General features: G+C 40.0%; 2 protein-coding genes across 2 annotated transcripts; one reads left to right on the top strand and one right to left on the bottom strand.

Moving 5' to 3' along the window:
• Positions 1 to 31: 31 nt before the first annotated feature.
• galns (galactosamine (N-acetyl)-6-sulfatase) lies at positions 32 to 21,319 on the bottom strand. The gene is made up of 14 exons (XM_023332300.1): positions 21,176 to 21,319; positions 20,898 to 21,021; positions 19,902 to 19,976; positions 19,495 to 19,597; positions 18,345 to 18,488; positions 17,560 to 17,626; positions 16,342 to 16,469; positions 15,845 to 15,984; positions 15,643 to 15,746; positions 12,332 to 12,474; positions 11,828 to 11,930; positions 7,144 to 7,265; positions 1,995 to 2,112; positions 32 to 1,160 (listed from the first exon to the last, which is right to left on the bottom strand). The coding sequence occupies exons 1-14, from the start codon at positions 21,290 to 21,292 to the stop codon at positions 1,074 to 1,076; spliced, it is 1,575 nt and encodes a 524-aa protein (XP_023188068.1). The 5' UTR covers positions 21,293 to 21,319; the 3' UTR covers positions 32 to 1,073.
• trappc2l (trafficking protein particle complex 2 like) lies at positions 21,276 to 23,101 on the top strand. The gene is made up of 6 exons (XM_005806739.3): positions 21,276 to 21,368; positions 21,709 to 21,799; positions 22,062 to 22,234; positions 22,352 to 22,439; positions 22,771 to 22,850; positions 22,939 to 23,101. Exons 2-6 carry the CDS (start codon positions 21,767 to 21,769, stop codon positions 22,982 to 22,984), a joined length of 420 nt encoding a protein of 139 aa, XP_005806796.1. The 5' UTR covers positions 21,276 to 21,368; positions 21,709 to 21,766; the 3' UTR covers positions 22,985 to 23,101.
• Positions 23,102 to 23,115: the final 14 nt, after the last annotated feature.

The raw sequence follows: 23,115 nt of genomic DNA, 5'->3' as shown, positions 1-23,115 counted from the left end.
ACATAGAACACTCTCCACACAATTTGTCACCTCTGTTATAGTTGAGTAAAAACTTTATCCGTTATTGCAGAAAACAAATTTTGGAAAAAAATAAACCCAACCTAAAAACAATATATATACATACATGCATACATATATACATACGTACAAGACATTGTGCTGCTCTCCGCATGCATTGCTATGGCAGGCCCCAATCAATTTATTGTTTTAATTTTGTTTTTAAAGCATTCTTTAAAAATATATAATACATGCTGTGCAATCACTTGGCTCACAAAACTATTACAAATATTATTGCTGTGAAACACTTTTTCAACAGATGAGAGTTGCACAAAATGGTTGGACAACATTTTGTATTTTTAAATAACGCAAAACAGAAAAATGAAACAATATCCCAATTAACCAGAAAGGACACATAGAGTAAAGTGAATGTGAATAAACAGAAGAAAAAAAAGCAAGTCTGGTTTCAAACCCAAGAATGAATGATTCAAAATACGTTTTTTAACTTGTACTTCATTTGTTTGCCCAAATGAAGTACGAATTATAAACTCTCTGAAGTTCGGAGCTGTTCTCTTCAGGACATGTAAATAGTTACAACAATCAGAAAGCATCATTAGTAAAGTCACAGTTTTGCCCACTTTTATTTACTGATTTTACCTGATAATGGAAAAGTCGATCAAAGAAAGAAAGGACCAGGCTATCAGAGCAGAAAATGAAAAACACCTTCTGTCTAAAGCTGTCTGAGGCATTAGTTCACAACTTCCCACAAAGTCATCATCTTCATACCAAAATAGATTTATTTTCTAGTGCAAAATGTGAAAAATGTCTGACTGAAAAATGTAGGGCAACTGATCCCTTTTTAGGCTCAATCAGCATAAATATATCATCCCTTTCAGCACAATTAATGTTTAGTTCAAGAAGCACCACATTTCCCTTGATTTATTCCCATATCATTTTCTGCAACAATGAATATGAATAATTTGGCAAAGATTTCAAAAATATACTTTAGTAAAAATATTTGTTCATAATACGCTGTAAGGCACATCTTCAAGTTTTGTTTTTCTTGTCCGTGCGTCTCAGTGTGGCCAGTTACACTTCCAGGGTGCAGACGCGGGTGGTTTCAGGCATTTTCCCAACTTTTCACAGCCAGGAGGGGACCAGTTCTGTACAAGGAAACAGTCAGAAACAAACTTATAAAATAATATGTAACCCTAAAGTTATTTCTCTTTAGAAAGACATTCACGTTATTTTAGGATTTAAGAGCAAGCTATTAGCAGAGTTTGCCTGCTGTTCTGTCCAATAACAATTTTAAGGACATCATAGTTTGTGTCTGTGCATTAATATGTACCCTAAGAATGAAAAACTAACTTTAATTTTTCTATAACAAATGGGGATAAGTATAATTACTTTCAAATCTGTTTCTTGTTTACAGATGCAATATTGCACATTTCTGTAGAAACTGGTTTATATTGCAATAGTATAACCAATGTTGACACTGTCATCTACAATTTAGTTGCTTAAAAAAATCAAACAATCTAGAAAACCTTTAAAAGCATTTTTATGTACAAACGAATCTCAATTAAAATGTAATAAATTTAGAATTTGTGTACATAACTTATGCTTATTTGAAAGGATATCTCCAAATTAAGCTCAATTTGCAGTTTATATCATGACAGGAACCTTGTTGTTAATATTCATTCTACGTGACTTGCATAAGAAATTAAGTTTAAAAGATAGAAAAGTTTAAGAAGCTTCCCTTCACTGGCCACAAGGTGGCAGTGCTGTAGCACAAATGAAAAAGAGCGAAGATCTTGGCAGCGTTCATTTTGTAATAAATATTATTTGAAGTGAGATAGAAAATTGAAAATATTGCTTTTAATGTAACTATATATATATAATCAGTGAAAACTACACATGGCACAATCACAGTCCTCTGAATACCTCAGGATTAGAAGTCATATCTGGATGAACTTTACCTGAGTGATGCACAGACTTACCATCACAGCGAGGTCACACATGTTGAGCTGTGGCATACCGGGCACCAGAGTCTTCTGATGCTGCTGCACAACTGCAGAGACACTGCACAGAACCTCCTGGTACTCCTTAGACAAAACACTGCAAGCATATATGATAAGAAATGAGAACAGCAACCAGCAACTGCTGACATTTATTCAATGAAGTGATGAGCGATGCAACAGCCGGGCTTTTCCAGGCCATGATTTCCAGTTTGCGGATTAAATTTTTTCTTTTCCTCCTAAGAGCTAAAACGAAGCAAAAATGTTTTACAGCTTTCATCAATAAAGTCAGAATCTTCGATTCCAGCAAAAATTAAGAAATTAAACAATTATCCTCATTTATACATTAAAGTATAGTTTGGCTGTAAAAAAAGCAAATTGTTAGTATAATTTTTATACATTTATCTTTTGCCATTCAGTCTAAAATAAACAACTGTGTGAAAGTGTGCACAACCATAAACTAAACTCTGTCAAGAAACTTTTGGATTTACTCTCAGCTTGTCGTATTTGTCTGTAATAATCCATCTGTAATCTACATCTTGGCCTGGTAACATTTGCCAACTCTTCTTTCTCCAGACCAATAGGATTTGTGAGGATATCTCTCTTCAAGTCACTGCATAGATTTTCTGTGGGATTCAGTTCGGCACTTTGGTTAGGCCATTCTATAACTTGTGCTGATTAGGGCTCCTGTAATGCTGAAAAATTAAATCCTTCATTCGTTTTCAAGCAGACACCTCAGGAGTTTAGGTTAAAATTAATGGCTCAATTAACAGTTCATGATTTCAGCCTGACAAAAAATGTTGCTCCAGCAGAAAATTATAAGAATTATAACAACAAAAAGAACATTGTGCCTTCATATTCTCTCAAGCATTATGGATATCTTAGTTTTGATGGACTTGATACCTCAGATTAAAAAAAGACAAAAATCAGATTTTCCTAACCTGCCAATCCTTGATCAGAGCTGATCTCTAGTGATTGCTTGTTGCATGTCTAGGACATAAATTTTGAACAGCAAAATATGTATATAAAAAAACAAGCAGACAAAAATCATGGTCAGTACCTCATCCCAGAGCCCCATTTGACACTTCTTCTTTTTTTAATTCAGGAACCAAAACCCAAAGATACCTGATTTGCTCAGATTTCTGAGAAGAACAGATGGCAAAACCAGACATAGGAAAAGTTGTCTGTATTATTTAATCAAATTAAACTCAAATATTAATTGTTACTTTTTTTAAAGGAAGTGAGCATGACAAGCTCTATGGTGTCACACACATGTACATGAATTGAGTTTAATTTTTAGTCCTAATCAGGATACACATCCAAGAGTAGTTTGATCATTTATCTAATATCACACACACACCCCACACCCACTACGCACACACACACATTTAAGGCAGTTTAGCTCATTATATCAGCGATGGGATCAAAGAACTGAAACATAAATGCGTAAACACACACGCTACTCTGGCCAGCTCTGGCAAAGTACACTCAGCAGGGTGAACTATGTAACCCCCATCACATCCCCTGTCTCTCAATTACTGCTGTTGGACACCAGCGAGTGTGAGCACCTCTGTGCATTATTATATTCAGAGTGTAAAACACAGGGGCCCTGAAGGCTTTCAAAGGAACGCTGCTCTCAATAGGACCTGTAGGGTTAATGGGCTGTGTGTGTGTGTGTGCGTGTGTGTGTGTGTGTGTTGGGGGGTGAGGGGGAGTGGGCGTCTGGTGGCGTGACACAGGGATAGACAAATATCAGCAGTGCAATTACACCCCTGATACATTCGCCGGCAGCACCTGTGCCAGCCTTCCATCCATCCCTCCACTGCAGAGTCGAGGCGCTCTGATTGGCCCCTGGGGAACGTGTGCATGTGTGTGAGGTGAAGTGTCAATTAGAGTAATAACCCCGGGCCCTGTCCAGCTCACACCTACCCTCCCCTCTTAGATCTCCCACCGGGTAGCAAGGCTTCCTCCATCAGCAAGCACCTGCTCCTTTTCCTTGATACTCGTTCTTTACTTCGCCTACAATTACTTGGCTGGTAGTGTGCTGACTGCAATTAGTCTCTCTCCTTGTGTGCCACAGAGCATTGTGATTCAAGAGGGAAACAGACTGGTTAAAAAAAAAACAAAAAAAAAAAACTGAAATTGCAGAAGCTTTCTCAAATTCTGTGCTTCTAGCTAATCTGATCTGTGCCTGTGACTTTTCTCTTCTTTTCATTTCTTTCTCCATGTAGGTGAAGGAGATTTCATCAGAACAAGTGGTCAGGCACAGCAGGGGATGGCTTTGAGAAAGTAGCATGGCGTACAAAGTTTTCTGCTGTTTTGTCTATGCAGGGGAAAAACTCACGGCGCGGAACTCTAAATCAAAAACTAATAATATCATTTATTCCTGCGCCCCCTCCGCATACAGCTAATGAAAAGCTCACAGTCAGCACAGCTCATTATCATGATTATAACCCTTAGCTTACTTGTGTAGAGGCAAAATCTGGAATAATAAGCAGGCTCTATGCAAATGCACTCTTTTGATTTATAATGTATGGCGCCCAAGGGGGATGAGGGCATTGCTCAGGTGTGTCACCGCTCTGATTACTGATTTATAACACTACTGCAGGAACACACGCGCACCCCCCCCCATACACACACTCATTTCCAAACAAGCACACAGTAGCAGAAGGTGGGGGAATTGAGGAGACAATCAAATACATCTGTCCTGCCCACCCCTCCCCTCCGCCGTCTTCTCCACCCCGGTGGAAATTGAGCTCTTCAGTGAGGACTATTGATTGGAGACGCGAGAGCTTGGTGGCAGGCAGCAGATGCGGCCAAGCCGACGCAGGGGCAGCCCCTGCGGTGTGGCGGCAGGGATGAGGGAGGGACTCCTGGGACGCGAGCTTGGGTGGGTGGTGAAAAAGTGGGATGTGTTAATCTCAGGGCAGAAGCTCCCAGAAATACTGAGCTGCGGGACTCTGGTCAGCGTCTGCCTCGCACTCCGAACAGATGGCTTATGTCGGGGTTCTCAGGTTCTGGCTGCAGTTACCAGCAGGCCAACAAACTTAAACGACAACATAAACTCTGAGTGATCTTCTGGTTTACGAAATCGTAACTAATGCCACTTTTCTGGTTAATTGGGGAATGTGTTTGTGTGTGTTCTTCGCCGTATCGCGCCTTGCGACAGTAGTGAAGGTATGTGTGCAGACAGGTCCTACATCATCTTAAGTGGCTCTTTAGGTAGTGACAGAGATTAATGATGGCCAGGCAGCCAGTCCAGCTGGAGGACCTAAGAGCACACGGACAGAACACACCCAACCAGGCTGGGGAAGGGCCCCATGGAGGCACCGGGACGTCGGCAGAGAGACGATCTAACATGGGGAAAGCTGGGACTCTCAGGATAGTTTTGGTCGTAATCAAAATCACATTTATTTATTAATCAGTGTGTTTAGGAACACACTAATTGATTTTTCCCAATTTCTGGTTATGTTTTTACGAATGAAACACATGAAAAGTGAAAAAGACACAGAACCTTTTCTTTCTGAGATTAAATTAAGCTAAACTCCAGAATATTTAAGGATTTTTTTGGTCTTGTCATTAAAGTTTTCATTACCAACAGTAAGATTACTGCATCTTTGCAACAATTTGAAAATTTGAAAAAAAATTGAAAATAAGGACAGATATTTCTAAGCTTTGCAACATCTGAGTTCATTGGAAGCACGAATATGTATTTCAAGACAACACGTCATACATACTTAAGGGGAAAAAGTCAAAGCGTGCTAGCCTGAAAACAACATCCCAACAGTGAAGCATGGTGGCAGCATCATGCTGTGTGGGAGTTCTGCTGCAGGAGGGACTGGTGTACTTCACAAAATAGATGACATCAACAGGAAAGTGTACAATTAGGAGGTTTTGAAGCAATATCTGAAGACATCAGCAAGACAGCTAATGCTTGTGTACAAATTAATATTGAAAATAAACAATGATCCTAAACATAGAGTAAATGTGATTTAATTAACCTGAATGAGATTTGTGAGGATATCGCTCTTCAAGTCACTGCATAACTTTGAAAACGAAAAAGAAACAAAATATTAATTCTACAACCCAAAGGAACAAAACAAAAGTTCAAGAAAGCGGCTTAAAAAGTATACGAGATTAAAGAGGTGGTTGAATTTAAACTGCAACCTTGGAGGCAAACTCATGACCTCTCGTTGCAGAAGTAAAAAATAAGCAATGTGTGCACATCTCTGCCAGCACTCAGCACATTACATGGCTGCATATTGATTGGCTCTTGCCTTTCTTTTTTTATTCTTCCAAGTGAATAGCGAGGCTAAAGGATGGACGAATGAAAAACAACATTAATGTTTTATCATCCAATCTCACTGCGGAGCGGAAAGGAGTTCGAGCCGGAAGCAAAGACGGGGAGAGATGAGGCCACAGTCAGAATGTGAAAAGCAGAGAGCATCAGAAGGCAGAAAAGAAAGGTCAGTGTAGGAGGTTTTCATGCCAGGAGGGTGCCAGAAAGCATAAAAAGAATATTCTCCCATCAAAGCGTTCTGAGATTATCTTAATGTATTAGTCATGGTATCAGGCTGAGCCTTTTTCTCTCTTAAAAGATCCCGTTAATAGTCTGCATTGAAAATAAACAGTAAGAGATGACGCTCGTTTATCTTTGCGTCCTTATTTAGTAATAGTCTCAGTCATCCTTGGCGGTTTGTGTGTCCTCTGGCATCAGCGAGTCTTAACTCTCCTCGTGGCTCAGACTGAGACACACAAAACACATTAAACAGCACTTGCTCTCAATTTAGACCTGAACAATTTATCTTGCAATTTTAACCTGCAAGGAGCCCGCCGGAGGAGGCCCGATGGCCAGATAGCAATCTTTAAGGAGCTGTTTGCAATCACAAAGAGGAGGGTGTAATCACGCGCGCTCCGGCTGAGTGGATCAATCCGCCGCCTTCTTTTTCATGCCACTGAATCTCCATTGATCACACACACATTCTGCTCAGCAGCCAAACAACATTTAAACTCCCTACCCCTTTAATCTTTATTTGCTCTCTTTTGCCAAGCTCTTCAGTTCCAAGCTTAAACGGTGCCCTGATCCTTTGACAGGTGACAGGTTTACATTTTATCTTTTGAGACAACTGACCTGAGTGGGTACTTCTCTCCAGGATCCCGCCCCAAATGGAAAATAAGTGGTTGAAGTGTGTGCTCTTTCTGATCATGAGTTGTCACACCTGGAACCTCTTGACCTGGACAGAAATTTATACCCTGCAAAGAAGAAAAAAACAAAGGAGGGTAAGCAAGAAGTGTCTTTATATTTTTCACTGAAGAAGTAAAACTTTCTTGTAATCTTTTAAGATGGATTTAAATGAATAATTCTTCAGTCTTTCTGAGGGAATCATTTAAGGTTTATCATTAGAATTTTCCTTTCAAGTTTTTCCCATTTAATGTTTAGTAGTCATCATATAAAGTGGGGTGAAAACAAAGAAAAAGTCAGACATAAGAAAAATGTTTTATTTGTATTTTTAATAGATTTAGCTAGAAAGACATATGAAGAAACTGTGTCTTTGTGACAAGTTCATGACAACATAGTGCAAAAAGATTATACTTGACTTTAGGAGCTTTTAATGCATGGATAAACTACAATTAGAATAAAAAAAAACATTCTGAAAATGTTCACAACCTGGAATTAAAATGAGAAAAAAGCAGCCAAAAGTCTGATGAAGCATTGCTGTCGCTCATTGACAAGATGACAACAAACTCTAGCTCTTTAAGTGAAATTAAACAATAAAGAAATAGCCAAATAAACTTTCATAAAAGACAGAATTATGCATCTTAAAAATAACTTTATGATATAAAATTAGACCTACAGTTAAAAGGTTGGCTGGAGAGGTTCAAAATTATCACTAATTTTCTCAATATTTTCTTTACTTGCGCAAAAGAACTGCTTTGATTTACCGATTGGAGGCCTAATATTTAAAGTGTGATAAATTCACAATCTGTACTCCAACACTATATCCAGTAAGTTGGACGGACCCTGACAGCTCCTTGCATTTTAACCAGATGTTAGAGCTAAGAGAGAGGTGTGGGGATAATATGACCACAAAAGGAAACAGGGGGATGAGGAAAATGCTAAAGAAAATCCCAAAGAAAATACAGTAATTACCAGATCATGCCTATTCATGCATCAAATGTCCCTAGATTTTATCTTGCTATGCTAAACTCAAGGCAAAGCACATCAAGAAACACATGCTTAAACACCAAAAAGATGGGAGTTTTTTAGTTCTGATTAAAAACAGATCCACAGCGGGGTAATCATCTGGTTCATCCCTTTCTGTGGACAAGGCACTGAGCGCCCCTTTGCTCACAATCAATTGATTCTCGTATGCGTGAGTCTATGATTGAGAGAAATCACTGCTCAGCCTTTAGCACTGTACAGATGAACACACATGGAAATGAGTGAATGCGATTTGTAATCAAAAGGCTTTGAGAGGATAACAAGATGATGAAAGGCCTTGTCATTTACATTAGGTCTTACAGGCACAATGTGCTTGCATGATGTAGAGTTTGCACTTTTGGATTCAAAAATAAATATGAAATCTAACTTGTTCTGACATAAGTAAGACTTTGGTTTGATTGTATAGAACAAAATGCAATGCCTACACACACACACGTACAGAACAGGGGTGCACCGATTTATCGGCCAGTCCATTTCCTTCATTTTGGGAGACCGGTGATCGGCCGATTTTTACATGTGAAGCCGATCTTATCCTCCAATCTTATCTAGCTTGGCAAAGGTCTAAGAATCAACCACTGTTCTCTTTTGCTGTCTGGTGAAAATGGTTTGACTGACAGAGCGGCCCACCAAGTTATGTCTGCTTGCTTATAATTAACAATAGTCATCCCATTATCCCATTGCCAACTCTACAACTTTCTTACTATATTGAACAACATTTCAGACAAAAAAATTGGTATTGGTCAAAATTGGAATCAGCAGGTTAAGCTATTTAAAAGATCAACAATCAGCCAGAAAACTGCAATCGGTGCACCCCTAATACAGAGGTATTTATTACATTGAGTAGGACACTGCATTTTGAAAGTCACATTCATAATTAGTAAAGTAAGCGCAAGAATGGAAAAGAATATCTTACTGCCAGCTTGTGGTCTTTAAACACGGATTATAAATCATCCAGATATCCAAGGGAATCCTTGGTTCTGCTCTAGTATAAAATATTTGACAGAAAATGGCAGATCTTCCCACTTTTGGCTGCAAAACGCTCATAAATTTCAAACAAAGGTCAGCCTGTCTCAAAAGAGCAAACATGAAGTCCGAGGTCAGTCTCTCAGGAGGCAGAAAAGCATGTTTGTGTTTTTTTTCTCCAAAATTCAAATCTTCGAAAAAAGTATTCAAACTTTAAGCTAACGTCTATCCGACGTTCTGTATTTGATCGTTTTCGATATTTTCAATAAACAATTACTTTTCACTGAAAATCTGCAGCAAACTGCAAAGCACTCCGCTGCAAACACCAGCGAGTTTTGCTTCCAGCCACCTGCTACCCTGAGCTGATTACTCATTGTTACACTGTCTATATGCAATATTGTCCTCCAATCTGTTGTGTTATTCATGGAGCGACTGCTGGTGCATCACAAAGGGGTGTTGGAGTCTCTGAAACTCAAGACTTTTTTCCTGCCTCCTCTTCATCTCCGTGCTCCTGCTCCCTGACGCCGTTCTCAGGAGGCTGGCAGTAATCGCAGCCTGATTGAGTCACACTCTCTCCTGCAGAAACCCGCCCCCCTCCCACACCCCCCAGAGAGCTGCCCCCCTGCCTGGAAGCACGAACACAAACACACACTTTCTGATGAGCACTCCTAATATTGAAAAAGCATTCATCTGTAAGGTGCTGTGGCTGCCCCCATCTGGGATCACTCATCGGCGCACCTCAAAATACATACAGAATGGAGAGAAGAAGCAAAAGTGAAGACTGATACCCCACCTACACACACACACACACACACACACACACACGCCTGTGAGCTTCTACCCATTCAGACTTGTCCTGCCTTTTGAAGCCAGCTGCTCAGAAATGCAGAGAAGAGTAAAACAAAAAACAAAAACACAGAATCTCATCCCAGAGGAGCAGCGTGAAAAGCCTGCTCTGTGTATCTGTCTGTCTCTTGTGCCAAAGATATTACAGCAAGAGCTCCATATCTCCCATGACATTAGCAGCACAGATACAGCGAGGCTACTTTCAAACTGAAGCACAGCAGTCGTGACAAGATAAGATGCAGAACCACCCAGGAGTGGGAGGGGGGATTTTTTTAAAAAAAAGGAAAAAGCAACACTTCGAGCATCTATTTTGGGAAAAATCTTACGAATATTGTGGATTAAGCATTCCTTCAATGGGTACTGTACCACAGCATTTATGGCTGATAGTAATTTTTAAGAAACAAAATTGTTTCTCATTAATAAAAAAGTTTTTTTCATCCATTTACGGGCATGAGTCTCATTAATTTTGGGCAATTATTAATGCACTTGAATCATCAACTTAAGTGATTTTTAAGAAGGCGGCGTCATGTATTTTCCAGGCATGTAGTGTCGCTTTATAGCACAGTCAAGTAACGTCACAGGAAAATCTATCAATGAGGAGAAACAGGGCAACCCGATGATACTCAACCCAAAAGTTGACTCGTTGAAACTCGGAGCAGAGCATCCCCTAAATGATTGAGTTCCTCACAAATAAACGTTCTGCTGCTTATATCCAAGGTTTCATTCAGTCATGATCCACATCTCGTAAAACAAGGTGAACATAGATGACTACATAAAAAAAAAATAAATTATCGTTAGTTCTGTAACCTCATAGGGATAAGACACTCCGTCAGTAGGCTTTTTGTGTGAAGCTTGTCTGCGTGTATGGATGGATGTGTGTGGAATATCATTTTTAGTCGATACACACACAGGCACAGTTTAAGGATCCATCCATTATAGCAACAAAGCAAAGTGGACATTTAACTTTCCCCTTGCAGAAATTCAAAACTTGCTCACCGACGCACAAACGTCTGTTTGTGCGTCGGTGAGCTCCTCACCTCTGCATGAGGAGCCACAGCATCTTTGTGCATGTTTTCTTCGCTGCTTTTTATCCCCCCCTCTGCCTCCCACATTCATACGCACAGCAATCGATAGGCAACTCACAGGCAATCAGACGCCATTATTTGTGAAGTTCCACTTCAGTTCACATGAGTTGATAAAGGGGGCTGCTATTGATTCAGCGGCCTTGAAGGAGAGATCAATTTAAGCGTCCGATGGGGCATAAAACAAACTGGATCGCAGGAAAAGCATAGCCAAGGAGGGAGGACAGGAGGACGTGTTTTTTGGGGTTTTTTTTGTAATGGACAGAGCGGAGAGAAAGGGAGACAAAAAAGCATCATATTCTTCTGCTTCTCAGGTGGTAGATTTCCTGCTTCTCCTGATATGTTTGATCCACACTGAGTCGGCGTGACTGTGATGGCGGAAGAACAAGCAGGGGATGGTGGTATGTAAATGGTTTGGGGGGGGCGGACAACAGGGGGTATTTCCACCTGAGATTAAACAAACAAGTCAACTGGTTGATGAACGACGCCAGTTGGCACATGTGGGGGTTCCTCATTAATATTCATTCCTCTCTGATGTACACAGCAGTCAATTGATGAGCCATTGTTGAGATAACATGAGCAACAAGGAAAGTGTTGGTGTGTTTCAGGAAGATTAGGAGCGGCGACGAGACGCAAAGTGACAGAGCAATTTAAGAAGTACGGAGACAGAGAAGGGACATTGCGTTGAAAGGAAGTCTTACATCTTTGAGCTCCTCCAGCGAGTTGCTCCAGGTCCAGTAGTGCGCTTTGTACTGTCCAAGCCTCACAGCCATCATCTCGTTGCCACGGTAAAAGAAAATGGGTCTATTGAGAAAGAAAAGGAGAAACGTAAGGTTCGATTTACACCTTCTTATACACGCTAACAAACTAGACAGAAAGAAAAATATTTCTCTTTTGCATATTTATTATGTCCTAATTCCACTTCTTTCATGTATCTTTAGGTTTATGACTCAAATGGTCATATTCTTTCTTTTAAATATGCAAAAACACAATTCAAAGTCATAGAAAGTCTTCCTCCACATACAGGATCACCAGCAAATGTGCTGTGTCTCCACAAGAATTAGAGCTGACTGTGACAGTTCAGAAGTCTAACAAGAATACCTCTGTCTAGGATCGCCTTTCTGATGATGATGAGCAAAGACAAAGTCAGACAAAGGCTGAGAGAGTCTGGAAGAGTCTGAGCAGGAATCAGTGTTTTTATTCACCTGTTGTCGAGTTGGTGGGAGCCGTTCAACAGCACTGGCGTCAGGTCCAGTCCGTCCAGCATTCGGTCATCTGGGGGGCTGATCCCGGCCAGCGCTAGGCTGGTGGTGAAGAGATCCATGACGTTGGCAGGCTGCAGACTCACCTGCACCGGGACAAAGGAATAAGAAATCTGAGCACAAATCAACAAAACGAGGTCTGACCTGATGTTTCAGGTTGTCTTTCTAAGAATCATAACACATATGAGAAAAACATTAATTATACTGTGATTAATTAATAATACTTGTTCTTTGATAGAGGCAGCAGTTTTGAATCCAACAGAAATCAGAACAAAATCATCATTGAAGTCTCTCATATTTATATAATCTTTATTTAACTATAAAATTGTGCGGCAAACATTTAAAAAACTGAAACAGTGAGAGTTTGTTAATGTATTTATTAAACTGGATAACAAATTCTTTAGTCACTAGATTTCAATGTGGAACCGAAGTTCGATGGAAGAATAAAAAAGAAAATAAATCGCAGCCGCCTGACTCTTCAACACTCATTTCCCTTTACTGTATAATAGACTGTACACAGACACTAACATGCACGTTACAGCATCATCCTATTCATTTCTCAGATGAACTTTATAATTTGTCACTTGTCGACTCAACTCTCTGGAATCAAAAAGAATTTGTGGTAACATTTTATTACTACAAAGGGATGATAGGACGCCCTCATGAAGAAGAAGTGTTGCATTTCTTCAGTTTCCTCTCTAATCTCTACATGCTGGTTTACTATCAAAACTCCAAAATGCATTTCCTTCCATAAATGAGTTTTTGGAGAAGGAGGAAAAAAAGAGGGAAAAAAAAGAAGGAAGAGAGGAGAGGAAGCATGGGATAGGACACGGCCCGGGCAAGCAGGCTGCCGAAGCTGGAGCGAGCTGGTGTTTTATCTCCCTCTCCCAGTCGCTGTGAAAAGCTTTATTTTATTTATAAACTTTGAACTATTTTCAGATAAAATGCCATTTTTTCGCTGTCATCCTTGATCTTCCGTTCCATTCTCTCCTGAGCGAGCCTTAGAGGGAGACGGCACGCTCACAATCAGATAGTGCTATCAGGCCCGTGCAGCTGCAGCGCCATGTGCCGTTGCGCTCCTATCGGCGGCCAGCACACATGCGGACGCACACACAGCGGAGCACTGGCGCGCGCGTGTTTCTCCTAAGCACTGAAATGAATTCCTCTTTTCGTCTGTATCCACAGAAGTAGCCACAGAAAAGGTTCTGCAGCGAGTTCCATGATCTATCTGCACATCCAGACACTCTCTCTGAAAAGCACAAACACCAACAGATTGAATTCTTCACTTCATTTTTCCTTTTTTTCAGATCCTTGCAGAAACATCTGCCATTAAAGGAAACAGCGCGTAAAGGGGGAGAAGCAGCACTGACATTTGGTTGGGAATAACTTGCATAACAAAAACTCAAAGTTTCAAACTTTGAGTGGTGAGACAGATGACCTGTATCAGTCTGTCCTGAACTTTTTTCTTTGTCTCCCCTTTGTCCCCTGTTTGCTTTGTTCAAATCGTCACTTCCTAAACTCTCGTATTTTCATTCTGTCCTTTATTTCTTTGCGGTAACGTTGTCTATCGGAGGACGTAGCACCTTCATCCCCATCTCCACCATCGCATGAATGCGTGTCTGCCACTGATAAACCAACAAAAGGGATTGGGGTGCTTCATGATGTTGCAGGGCCTGACAGCCCACCCACTTCCCCATCCCTGTTCATACAGCCACCGCCACTTATCATCCTCCTCCACCTCCTCCTCCTCAGGAACAAGCAGAATGCTGAATCTGCATCTGCTTCGAGACCAACCCCACCCGCTCATTCCAACACACCCCCTGGAAAACTTCCTGCACACTAATTGATAAGTTTTACCTCTCTTAACTTTCCTCTTCTGACAGGGGAGATAAATCAGTATGCCCTGATTACAAGGGACCTGTTGAAAATCCCCTTTTCATAAAGGCTTTCTTATGTGCCTCCAGCGTTTATCTCCAACAGCTTTCAGGGCTTTCACAAAGCACAGATCAGCAGAGATTTCAAAAGACTACAGAACAAGCAAGAGGCCAACCTTGTGTCTCGTCTGTCCTCCCTCCAAAGCAACAATGCAACAGCGATGAATCCAGATCTGTGGAGTACAGTAGCTCCAACAAAGCAGCTTTGTCATCACAGCCCAGCAGAGCTTCAACATAACTCTTTCAAACCCAAATGTAGCTGGATTCAGAAGCACACACAAATATCTGTTTGCATTGTTCTGCACAAATAGAAGGATTTATAAAGTTATCTATTTAGTAAGTCCGTCTACAAAGTAATTCTCTGTTGCATACGCAGGTTAATCAATAATACAACATCACAGGGGCAACAAAGGTATTGCGAATGCATTGGCATTCAATATGCTGCATCTTCACCAATGCTCTTTCTCTTTTCTTCGCCAGCTACCTATTTTACTTCTTCCCTTGCTTCCTTTCCTGCAGCCCCCTCCCGTCTCCCCGTTTCTTTATCCTGAACGCCTGGCATATTCAGATACTGAAGTCCTCATTACGGCTCAATCCAACCTCAGCAAACACACAAACAGATTAGCCGCTTAAGACGCTCCCAATCCCCCTCTCCCTCACTACTCCGCTGCGCTATCAGGGCCCAGCACAACCCTGTGAGATGAGCCAGGGGCAAGGCTTACTGCAGACTGCAGCCTCCGCTCGCTCCTCCACAAAATCCCTCTGCGTCACAGCCCCGTGTCACAGCTGCCCCTAATACAATTAAAAGTCATTTGCAGAACGCACAGGCTTAGGGGATCACGGTGCGGGTGGGGTGGGCAAGGGGGTTGTATTGGGGAATAGGAAGAGGAAAAAAAAGAGAGAGAAAGAGAGAGTGGGGGCATTTATTTCAGCTAAAAATATTTGAGGGAACAGTTCAAAGAAGGGCCTGCACGCTTTGTAGCTGAAATCACAGTTTTGATAAAAGTACTGTGGTACTCACTCAAAATTAATTGTGGCAGTGGATCAGAGTGTACACATGTAAAGCCCTAAATGACACAGAATAAATCACAACACCCCAAAAATATCAGTTATTTAAAGAAGATTAGTGAAATAATTAGTTATTCTCTCACAACCTGGTTTATAATACGCCTGCCTGCAGCTTCACCGAGAACAATTCTGCTTTCATGGCCAGAAAATTGGGGAGCAAAAACCTTCACACATTGTTTCCAGCTCTTTCCTTACACTCACGACTGCCGGATAGCAGGCTTTAATTTGGCAGAAAGTTGGAGGTGGGCTTACCGCGCCTCCCTTGATGTGCCCAGGCCACCAGGCGATGGCGGGCTCCCTCATGCCCCCCTCAAACGTTGTTTCCTTCCCACAGAGGAACGGCCCGTTGCTGCCACCTGAGGAATCAGAGACATGAAACTGCATGAATCTCATGCTGACACAAATAAGAAGAAATTACTTAAATCTACTTCCAAGTCAAAAAATGTAAACATACTTTCTTGTGGGCCCGACATTAGAGCTGCTCCGTTGTCTGAAGTGAAGAAGACAAAAGTGTTCTCCTCGATGCCCAGATTCTGCAGCAGCGACAAGATCTGACCGATGCTGTAGTCCAGCTCCATGACGGCGTCTCCATAGCTGCAGCACACAGGGCAACACAGTCCTCCTCACCACATGCATTCACTTACTCTATGAAATGAAGCTCAAGTATGTTTGAGCATCTGTTGAAAAGTTGTGTTTAACCTATCAGTAAACCGCAATATCAGAAAACCATGTAATTACAATACTATTCCTAAACATCGCAAAGATGCTACAGGTTACATTAACCCGCATTTTTTATCTACTGTCATGCGCACCGTGCTGACCCAGTAACAGACCACTTATTCAGACAAATATACAATTAGCACGCAGAGTGAGAATGCATAATACTTGTAATATTGTACAGTAGTATTAAAAAGGCGACTGTGATTCATTATCTTGTGCAGCTTTGCCTACCGGCCTCGCTGACTCTTCCCCAGGAAGCTTTTGGAGGCGTAGACCGGGGAGTGAGTGGCATCAGCGGCCCAGTAGAGGAAGAAGGGCTGCTTGGCTTCAGTCTGACGCCGTATGAAGTCCATGCCCTCCTGCAGTGGTGGGAGATTTACTGTCAGTAAAAAGTGCAATTCATATGCTTAGCATTGATGCTGTCGATGCATGCACCTTTTCAAATTTACAAAGTGAATAGTTGTCCCAGCAGCATTTTGAGGCAGTCACGCAGTGAAATGTTTCTCAAGGGGGAAGTTCAATTTTTGGATTATTTTTGTTTCAAATAAGCCAAATTAGTCATTATTTGTAAATCTATTGTTGATGTTTCATAAATTACTTAAGAAAGATAAAAACGATTGTAGTTATACAAGTTGGAGTAAATCACAGATCCGACAAAATTATGTTTATATCATATCTACATTTATTTATTTTTATGCATTAAAAAAATAGTTAACTGCTTAGCTTTTAAAAAGAACTTTTATTTCCATTTTTATTAATAAACTTAAGCTGGAGATTTTTGTGAAACATAACCAAAACAAACCGATTTTAGATCTTTTGAAGATGAGAAGAAGAAACTGTGCAACATGAACCTCATCTTATAAAAGAGTTATAATAATTAAACAACAGAAAACATGTTTTAAAAACAAACATTATATGTCTATTAAGAGACTAAAAGATTGCAGAATATTATGCAGCAAATTTATTGTGCATTCAAACAGATTGTATTGCAGTATGCTGCAGAAGAATTCAAAAATAAGAGTTCAAATTTCAGAACGTGCTTTTTATGTCCAAACACACTGTGCATCTGACACCACTCTAGCTTAAAAGACATGCTCCTAATGTGGAGATAAATTACACCTCTCAAGCATGCAGTGTGCCTCAGCATGCTGCTTTTGATCCTGTTATAGGAACATAAAAGGAGAGACTGATGTAGATTCATTGCAAGAGTGTGAAAAAGTCAATAATCCACCTCCACTGGAGAAAGCAGCGCAACAATAAAACTGCATTTTCTAATTTGTTACAGACAATTTGTTTCTGTGCTTTCATGTTTTGGTCAGAAACAGTCCTCCGTCATGCTGTTTTCTTTTCTTTGAATAGAAGAAAACCTGTATTTCTTTCTACAAAAATGACTCTGATGATCTGAGCCAGAAATTTTGGAAATGAGACGTTAGTAAAGTGTTCACTCACCATCAAATACATCTGAGTGAGGTTTGATTCTCCGGTCCGTAGATCGATCTTAAAGTCCTCAAAGTATCTGTGAAAACAAATGACAGCCATCATCCCAACTAAACAAAGTCTGACCTCTTCTGCTTACAACCTTTTACAACCTGATTTCTTTTCTCTCAATTGAGCACAGGAGCAGATGGGACTTTTAATTTCCTTCTAAAGTGACTTAAACTAGTGCAGGTAATATCATTAAGACAACTAAAGTTAATTTTCGACTTGTTGATGATGTTTGCAGGAATTGTTTTGGGGGGGGGAGACATATGTGCGAAGTCTCAGCAAAGCAGAGCAGCGGGAACTGTTATGAGGCGCTACTGAAGCGTGGAAGCAGTGACAGAAATCTCTCTCTTATGCTTCACTTCCTCCAGGTGTCCTCGCGCAGAGGCGGCGCAACCTGCCGTCTCTCGAGGGCGTGTGTGTCTCTGCGTACGCAGGCGTGTGTGAGTGTGTGCACATTTCTGTCCAGGGCCCAGGTATGCAGCGCTGATTAAACCCACGGCTAAGCGAAAAACACGCCCGGCTGCCGGCTCCAATGACCCTGAATACACATATGGCTGTTTTGGGGAAAACAAATGGGCGGAAAATGGAATACACAGGCCCAGCTGGTACAGAGGAGGAAGTGTAGACGGGGAGGAGGGAGTCACTGAGCTCATCCAGAGGAGCAGACAAACAAAATATACAACTGAGTCAGGTGGGGAAAACACACTTTTATTGAATTTTAGTTTCTGTGCCTGTGTGTGCGACGCTACCTTCCAATCATCTGAGAGTTGTTGTAGACGGGGATGTTGGGTCGGACGCTGATGTTGTAAGGGCCGAAGTGGCAGTTTGGGGAACCGAACCATTCATCAAAACCATGCTCCAGAGGTAAGTACTGCGGCCTGTGGCCCAGATGCCTGCATTAACAAAGAAGGGACAGTCAAATACTGTAAGACGAAAGTGACTAATGACTAACTCAACAGATCACGAAAATTTAACCGTAGTGCATATCATGTAAAGGTCTGTCACAATAATCAATAAATCAATTAGTCGCATGATAACTTAAAACAAACTCAATAATTTCCATTGACATGTTTTTTTTTTCTTTTATCTCTTTTTTCCTCTCTTTCGAAACACTAGATGATAAAAGTCTTCAGTTTGGTGCCTCGGTCTCCACTAGCCCTTTTTTTGAAGTACGATTTTGTTTACGAAGACTTCAAAATTCATTTGATTTGATGTTTTATCTATTTATTTTGGATATTTAAAATGTCTTCCAATTCCAGTGTTACATATTCATTAGAATTTAAAGTTTACTGATGTTTGAGAATGTGTTCTTGGATTATTATGTAGCCATTACCATTAAATTACTTAAAAATGGTCTCAAAATAACAATATTATCGTTTATCACAGTAACTGCTGGAACAATTTATATCGACCAGTAAAATTTGTTATTGTGACAGGTCTAATCATGTACAATATTTCAAGTTGTTTGTGTTTTCAGCTACTGTAATTAAGCTTTTAATCCAACACAAAACATGTAAGGCTTCTGCAATTTGCATGACTTCAAGGTAATTAGTTGCATAATCAAAGATTAGGCAATCATCTGTGGATAGTCTACATATTTGTTATACTTTTCTGTATTTTTGTCATAGTTGATCAGGCTCAGCCAAAATCAGGATTTTAATTTGTATTCTCTCTTTTGTTTCATCCAAAAGTAAAATAGTTACAGTTGAAGAACCAGAAGACATTAGAATTTAGCTTGGTTCATTTTTAGATAAAAATTAGTCAATATGTTGCTAAAAAAAAAAAAAAAATTAAAGTAAAACAACAAGTGAAGGAGGACCAACACATCCAATGCAAATAATACGGTTATTACAATGTTTAAAAAAAAGTAGAAAATGTAGGGAATAATTCAAAACTCACCACTTGCCAACAATCTTGCTGATATAACCGTTTTTCTTTAGCATTTCAGGCAACAAAATCTCATCCTTGGAGATTCCTCCCACAATCTCCTGTGGCGTGTAAGCTACAGGAATAGAAAAAAATTCATAAAAGCTTTTAATCACATGCAAACATATGTGACTAAAACACAGTGGTTTGAAAAGTGTTTCCACCTCACGTTTGATTCATTTCTGCTATTTTGTCACACTTAAATGTTTGAGACACAACTCAGATTGTTTTTGTCTGACATTACATATTGTTTAATGTTTTGAAAGATTTAAGTGTGAGAGAAAAGGGAAAGACAGAAGAAATTGGTCACACAGTCGGTATTTACACAATATAGCAAAAGAGGAACTTGTATGCAGCAAAAAAATATTATGAAAGCTTACCATTCCTGGCGTGAGCATTAGTGGTGTAGAATCCATTCCTCACAGGCAGCCTCCCAGTGAGGAGCGCAGCTCGCGCTGCAGACAAAATGAATATTAGGATTTTTAGCCCTTAATTTGAATGTTCTTATTGTCAACAAATAAATCTGTAAATGGGATTCTCACTAGTTCCTGCTCCAATGTGAACATTGCAATGAAGATTCTTAACATTCAAGAGCAAAAATAGATTAAAAGACTTGAGCTAAGATTCGAATTAAGGGTGCTGTTCAGGTTAACACTGGCATTGTTCAAATTCTGAGTATTGATTCCTGTCGTCCCCAAGCCTAAGGTCACTGTGACACCTGTATGTCCCACATAATATGAATTAGTATATACGTCCACGTAGCCTCATACATCCTCCACTGTCTAACTCATTCAGGTGTTGGTAATGACATTGCCCTTTAGCAGCAGCTGCTCGCAAAATCAAACCATTTACATGCCTGTGGTTGGTCTGCATGTATTAAATTATGTCTTCATCACATAATTTCTTCATAATTCTTCTGGCACCATTAGCAATGAACCATATTTATAGTTCATTACTAATGAACTATAGATGTTATTTCAGAAAGGGGATTTCACAAAGACAAGCAGACAATCTTCTTCACATATTAAAACAAATTAAAACAAAATCACTGAGCTGGTTTGGCAGGCTTTCAGGTCTGTCACATGCTAACCCCATGATGTATTGCTCTATAAATGAAGAATGAGAAGCATTGAACTTCAAAGCAATAAAAAAAAGTGCAACACAATGGTATTATTTATCAACTGTTCACCTGGCATTACACTGGAAAAAGAAAAAAAAAATATCTCTTTCATAATTTCATGCAATCATAGCAGACGGTTCTTTAACCACTGAGACAGACAAAGTTATACTCGTAAACAGAGATATCTATTCGGTTAATCTGAAAAACAAGCACAAATGACTCAGATACTGTATCACCATTGTTTCTGCTGACTCACATGGGGAACAAAGTGGGTTTGCAGTGTAGAAGTTTGTTAAAAGTATCCCCTGAGCTGCCATGGCATCAAGATTGGGGGTCTCTTTGGAGGGCTGACCAAGCACCCCTAAATCCCCCCAGCCCATCTATATAAAAAAAAAAAGAGCAGAGGAAGTCAGCTAAATGTTTACAGAAGAATATGCGCAAAAAAACAAGAAGTCAACACAGAGTTCATAAAGATAAGCCGAAAGATGCATTCATAGCTGGTTTTGTATAATCAGTCACAGATAAGTAACTTACGTCATCCATGAGCAAGATGATAATGTTTGGAGATGAGCCATTTGTCTGCTTTTCTGTCAAGGAACAACATATTGTTACGCTAATGAGAATTAAAGTTGGTGCACACACTGCGCGCATTGCTGGGTTGAAGTCATATGAGCACCAGCATCATCACGGAAGAGGATTGTTGCGTTGGCGTTCATCTGCCAGAGCAGTACGTACCAGAGGAAAGAAACTAAAGTTTACGTCCTTTATAGTTAACTTAGGAATTTAATGCGTTTAAGTTGTAAAGTACTTTATTTTGCTGTATTGATTGGTTAACATAAATACATTCCTTGTTTTGTGCTGCATTTGTTGACAGACACAGAATATATTAATGTAATATTGCTTTAAATGATCTAAATAAAAAAACAGACAATTTATCAACATTTAAATAAGCTGTTAAATATCATTTTATATTCAAATTAAACCCTATAGCTAGCGTGGATGCAACACTCTGAACATGAATCAGATTTTAAAACCCGTTTTCATTAGAAGCTCGTTTTTCGCCTCAGCATTTGAACGCAACTCGTCACGTGACAAAAGCTGTCAGCTCAGGGGAGGAACAAAAACATGGCGGTGTGCATAGCAGTGATCGCTAAAGAGGTACCAATTCTTGTTTAATTTCTTTGCCTGTAGCACTTTTTTCAATTTTACAGGGTTTTCGTAACGTCGTTAGTCGCCTGTATATGATTGTCAGCTTTCTGTCTTTCACCAAAATTAAGTAATGCAACAAAGCTAGTGCTAGCATCGATAATGGCATCCTGTTGTTACTACTTCCCACTCTTGTTTTTTGATACTTGAGCGATTTCTTTCTAAATACTGCTTTATGCAGTTTCATATTTGTCTTTTGATGTTTTCCCCCCAGAACTACCCGCTCTATATACGCAGTGTACCCTGTCAAAATGAGCTGAAATTCCACTACACTGTGCACACCTCTCTGGATGTGGTGGAAGAGAAGGTCTCAGCTGTGGGCAAATCCTTAGCAGACCAGAGGGAGCTCTACCTGGGACTGCTCTATCCAACTGAAGACTATAAAGTGTATCCTCTATTTTTAGACCTCAAATGCTAGCAAAACACTATGCCAAATAAAACGTAGATGATCGGTTAGGTTTTGTGTAGAAACAACAAATGTGTATCCTTGACTGTAAGAAATAGTTATGGGTATGTGACCAACTCCAAGGTGAAATTCGTGATTGTTGTGGACTCTTCCAATACATCATTGCGGGACAATGAAATACGAAGTGTAAGTAAATTTAGTTTTTAAATAGTTTTGACTTTCAGCTAGGAAACATGTTAAGAATGCCAAATTAGTGTTTGACCTGGTTGTGTTAACATTTACAGATGGAACTGGCCTTCTGTAGTTTATTTCCACCAGTCATATGCACTATTCACCTTTAGCCCAGGTCACTCTATTGACTATCTTAATTGAATGGTATTTCAGACCTGTATGCAACTTATACCAGTCATCTTTCCCAATGCATTAATCATACTAAAGGGTTTGGTTTCTTATGTCAAATAGGTAACTGACCTGCAGTTTGCATTTGTCTTTTTTTTTTTAAATACATTTCTTTCAGATGTTTAGAAAACTGCACAACTCATTTACTGATGTAATGTGCAATCCATTCTACAATCCTGGGGACCCCATTCAGTCAAAGTAAGTTAGTTATACATTTACAAACATGTTTCACAGGGTGGGGGGGGAAGGCTTTGAAATGCATTTTAACATTTACCTCATTATCCAGGGCCTTCAATGGTATCGTTTCTGGAATGATGGTACAGACAGGCTGACTTCCATTCCAGTTCACCCTCTCTGTTAAGCATCCACTGTACATATGACCCTCTCTTCTGTTTACATGTTGCCTTTATTCTTGAAAGAAATTGGTAATAAACTCAATTGCTGTTGGATACCAGTGTGTGTC

This window comes from Xiphophorus maculatus, chromosome 4 (assembly GCF_002775205.1).
Source record: "Xiphophorus maculatus strain JP 163 A chromosome 4, X_maculatus-5.0-male, whole genome shotgun sequence".
NCBI lineage: Eukaryota > Metazoa > Chordata > Actinopteri > Cyprinodontiformes > Poeciliidae > Xiphophorus > Xiphophorus maculatus.
This window is presented reverse-complemented; position numbering and strand designations above follow the sequence as displayed.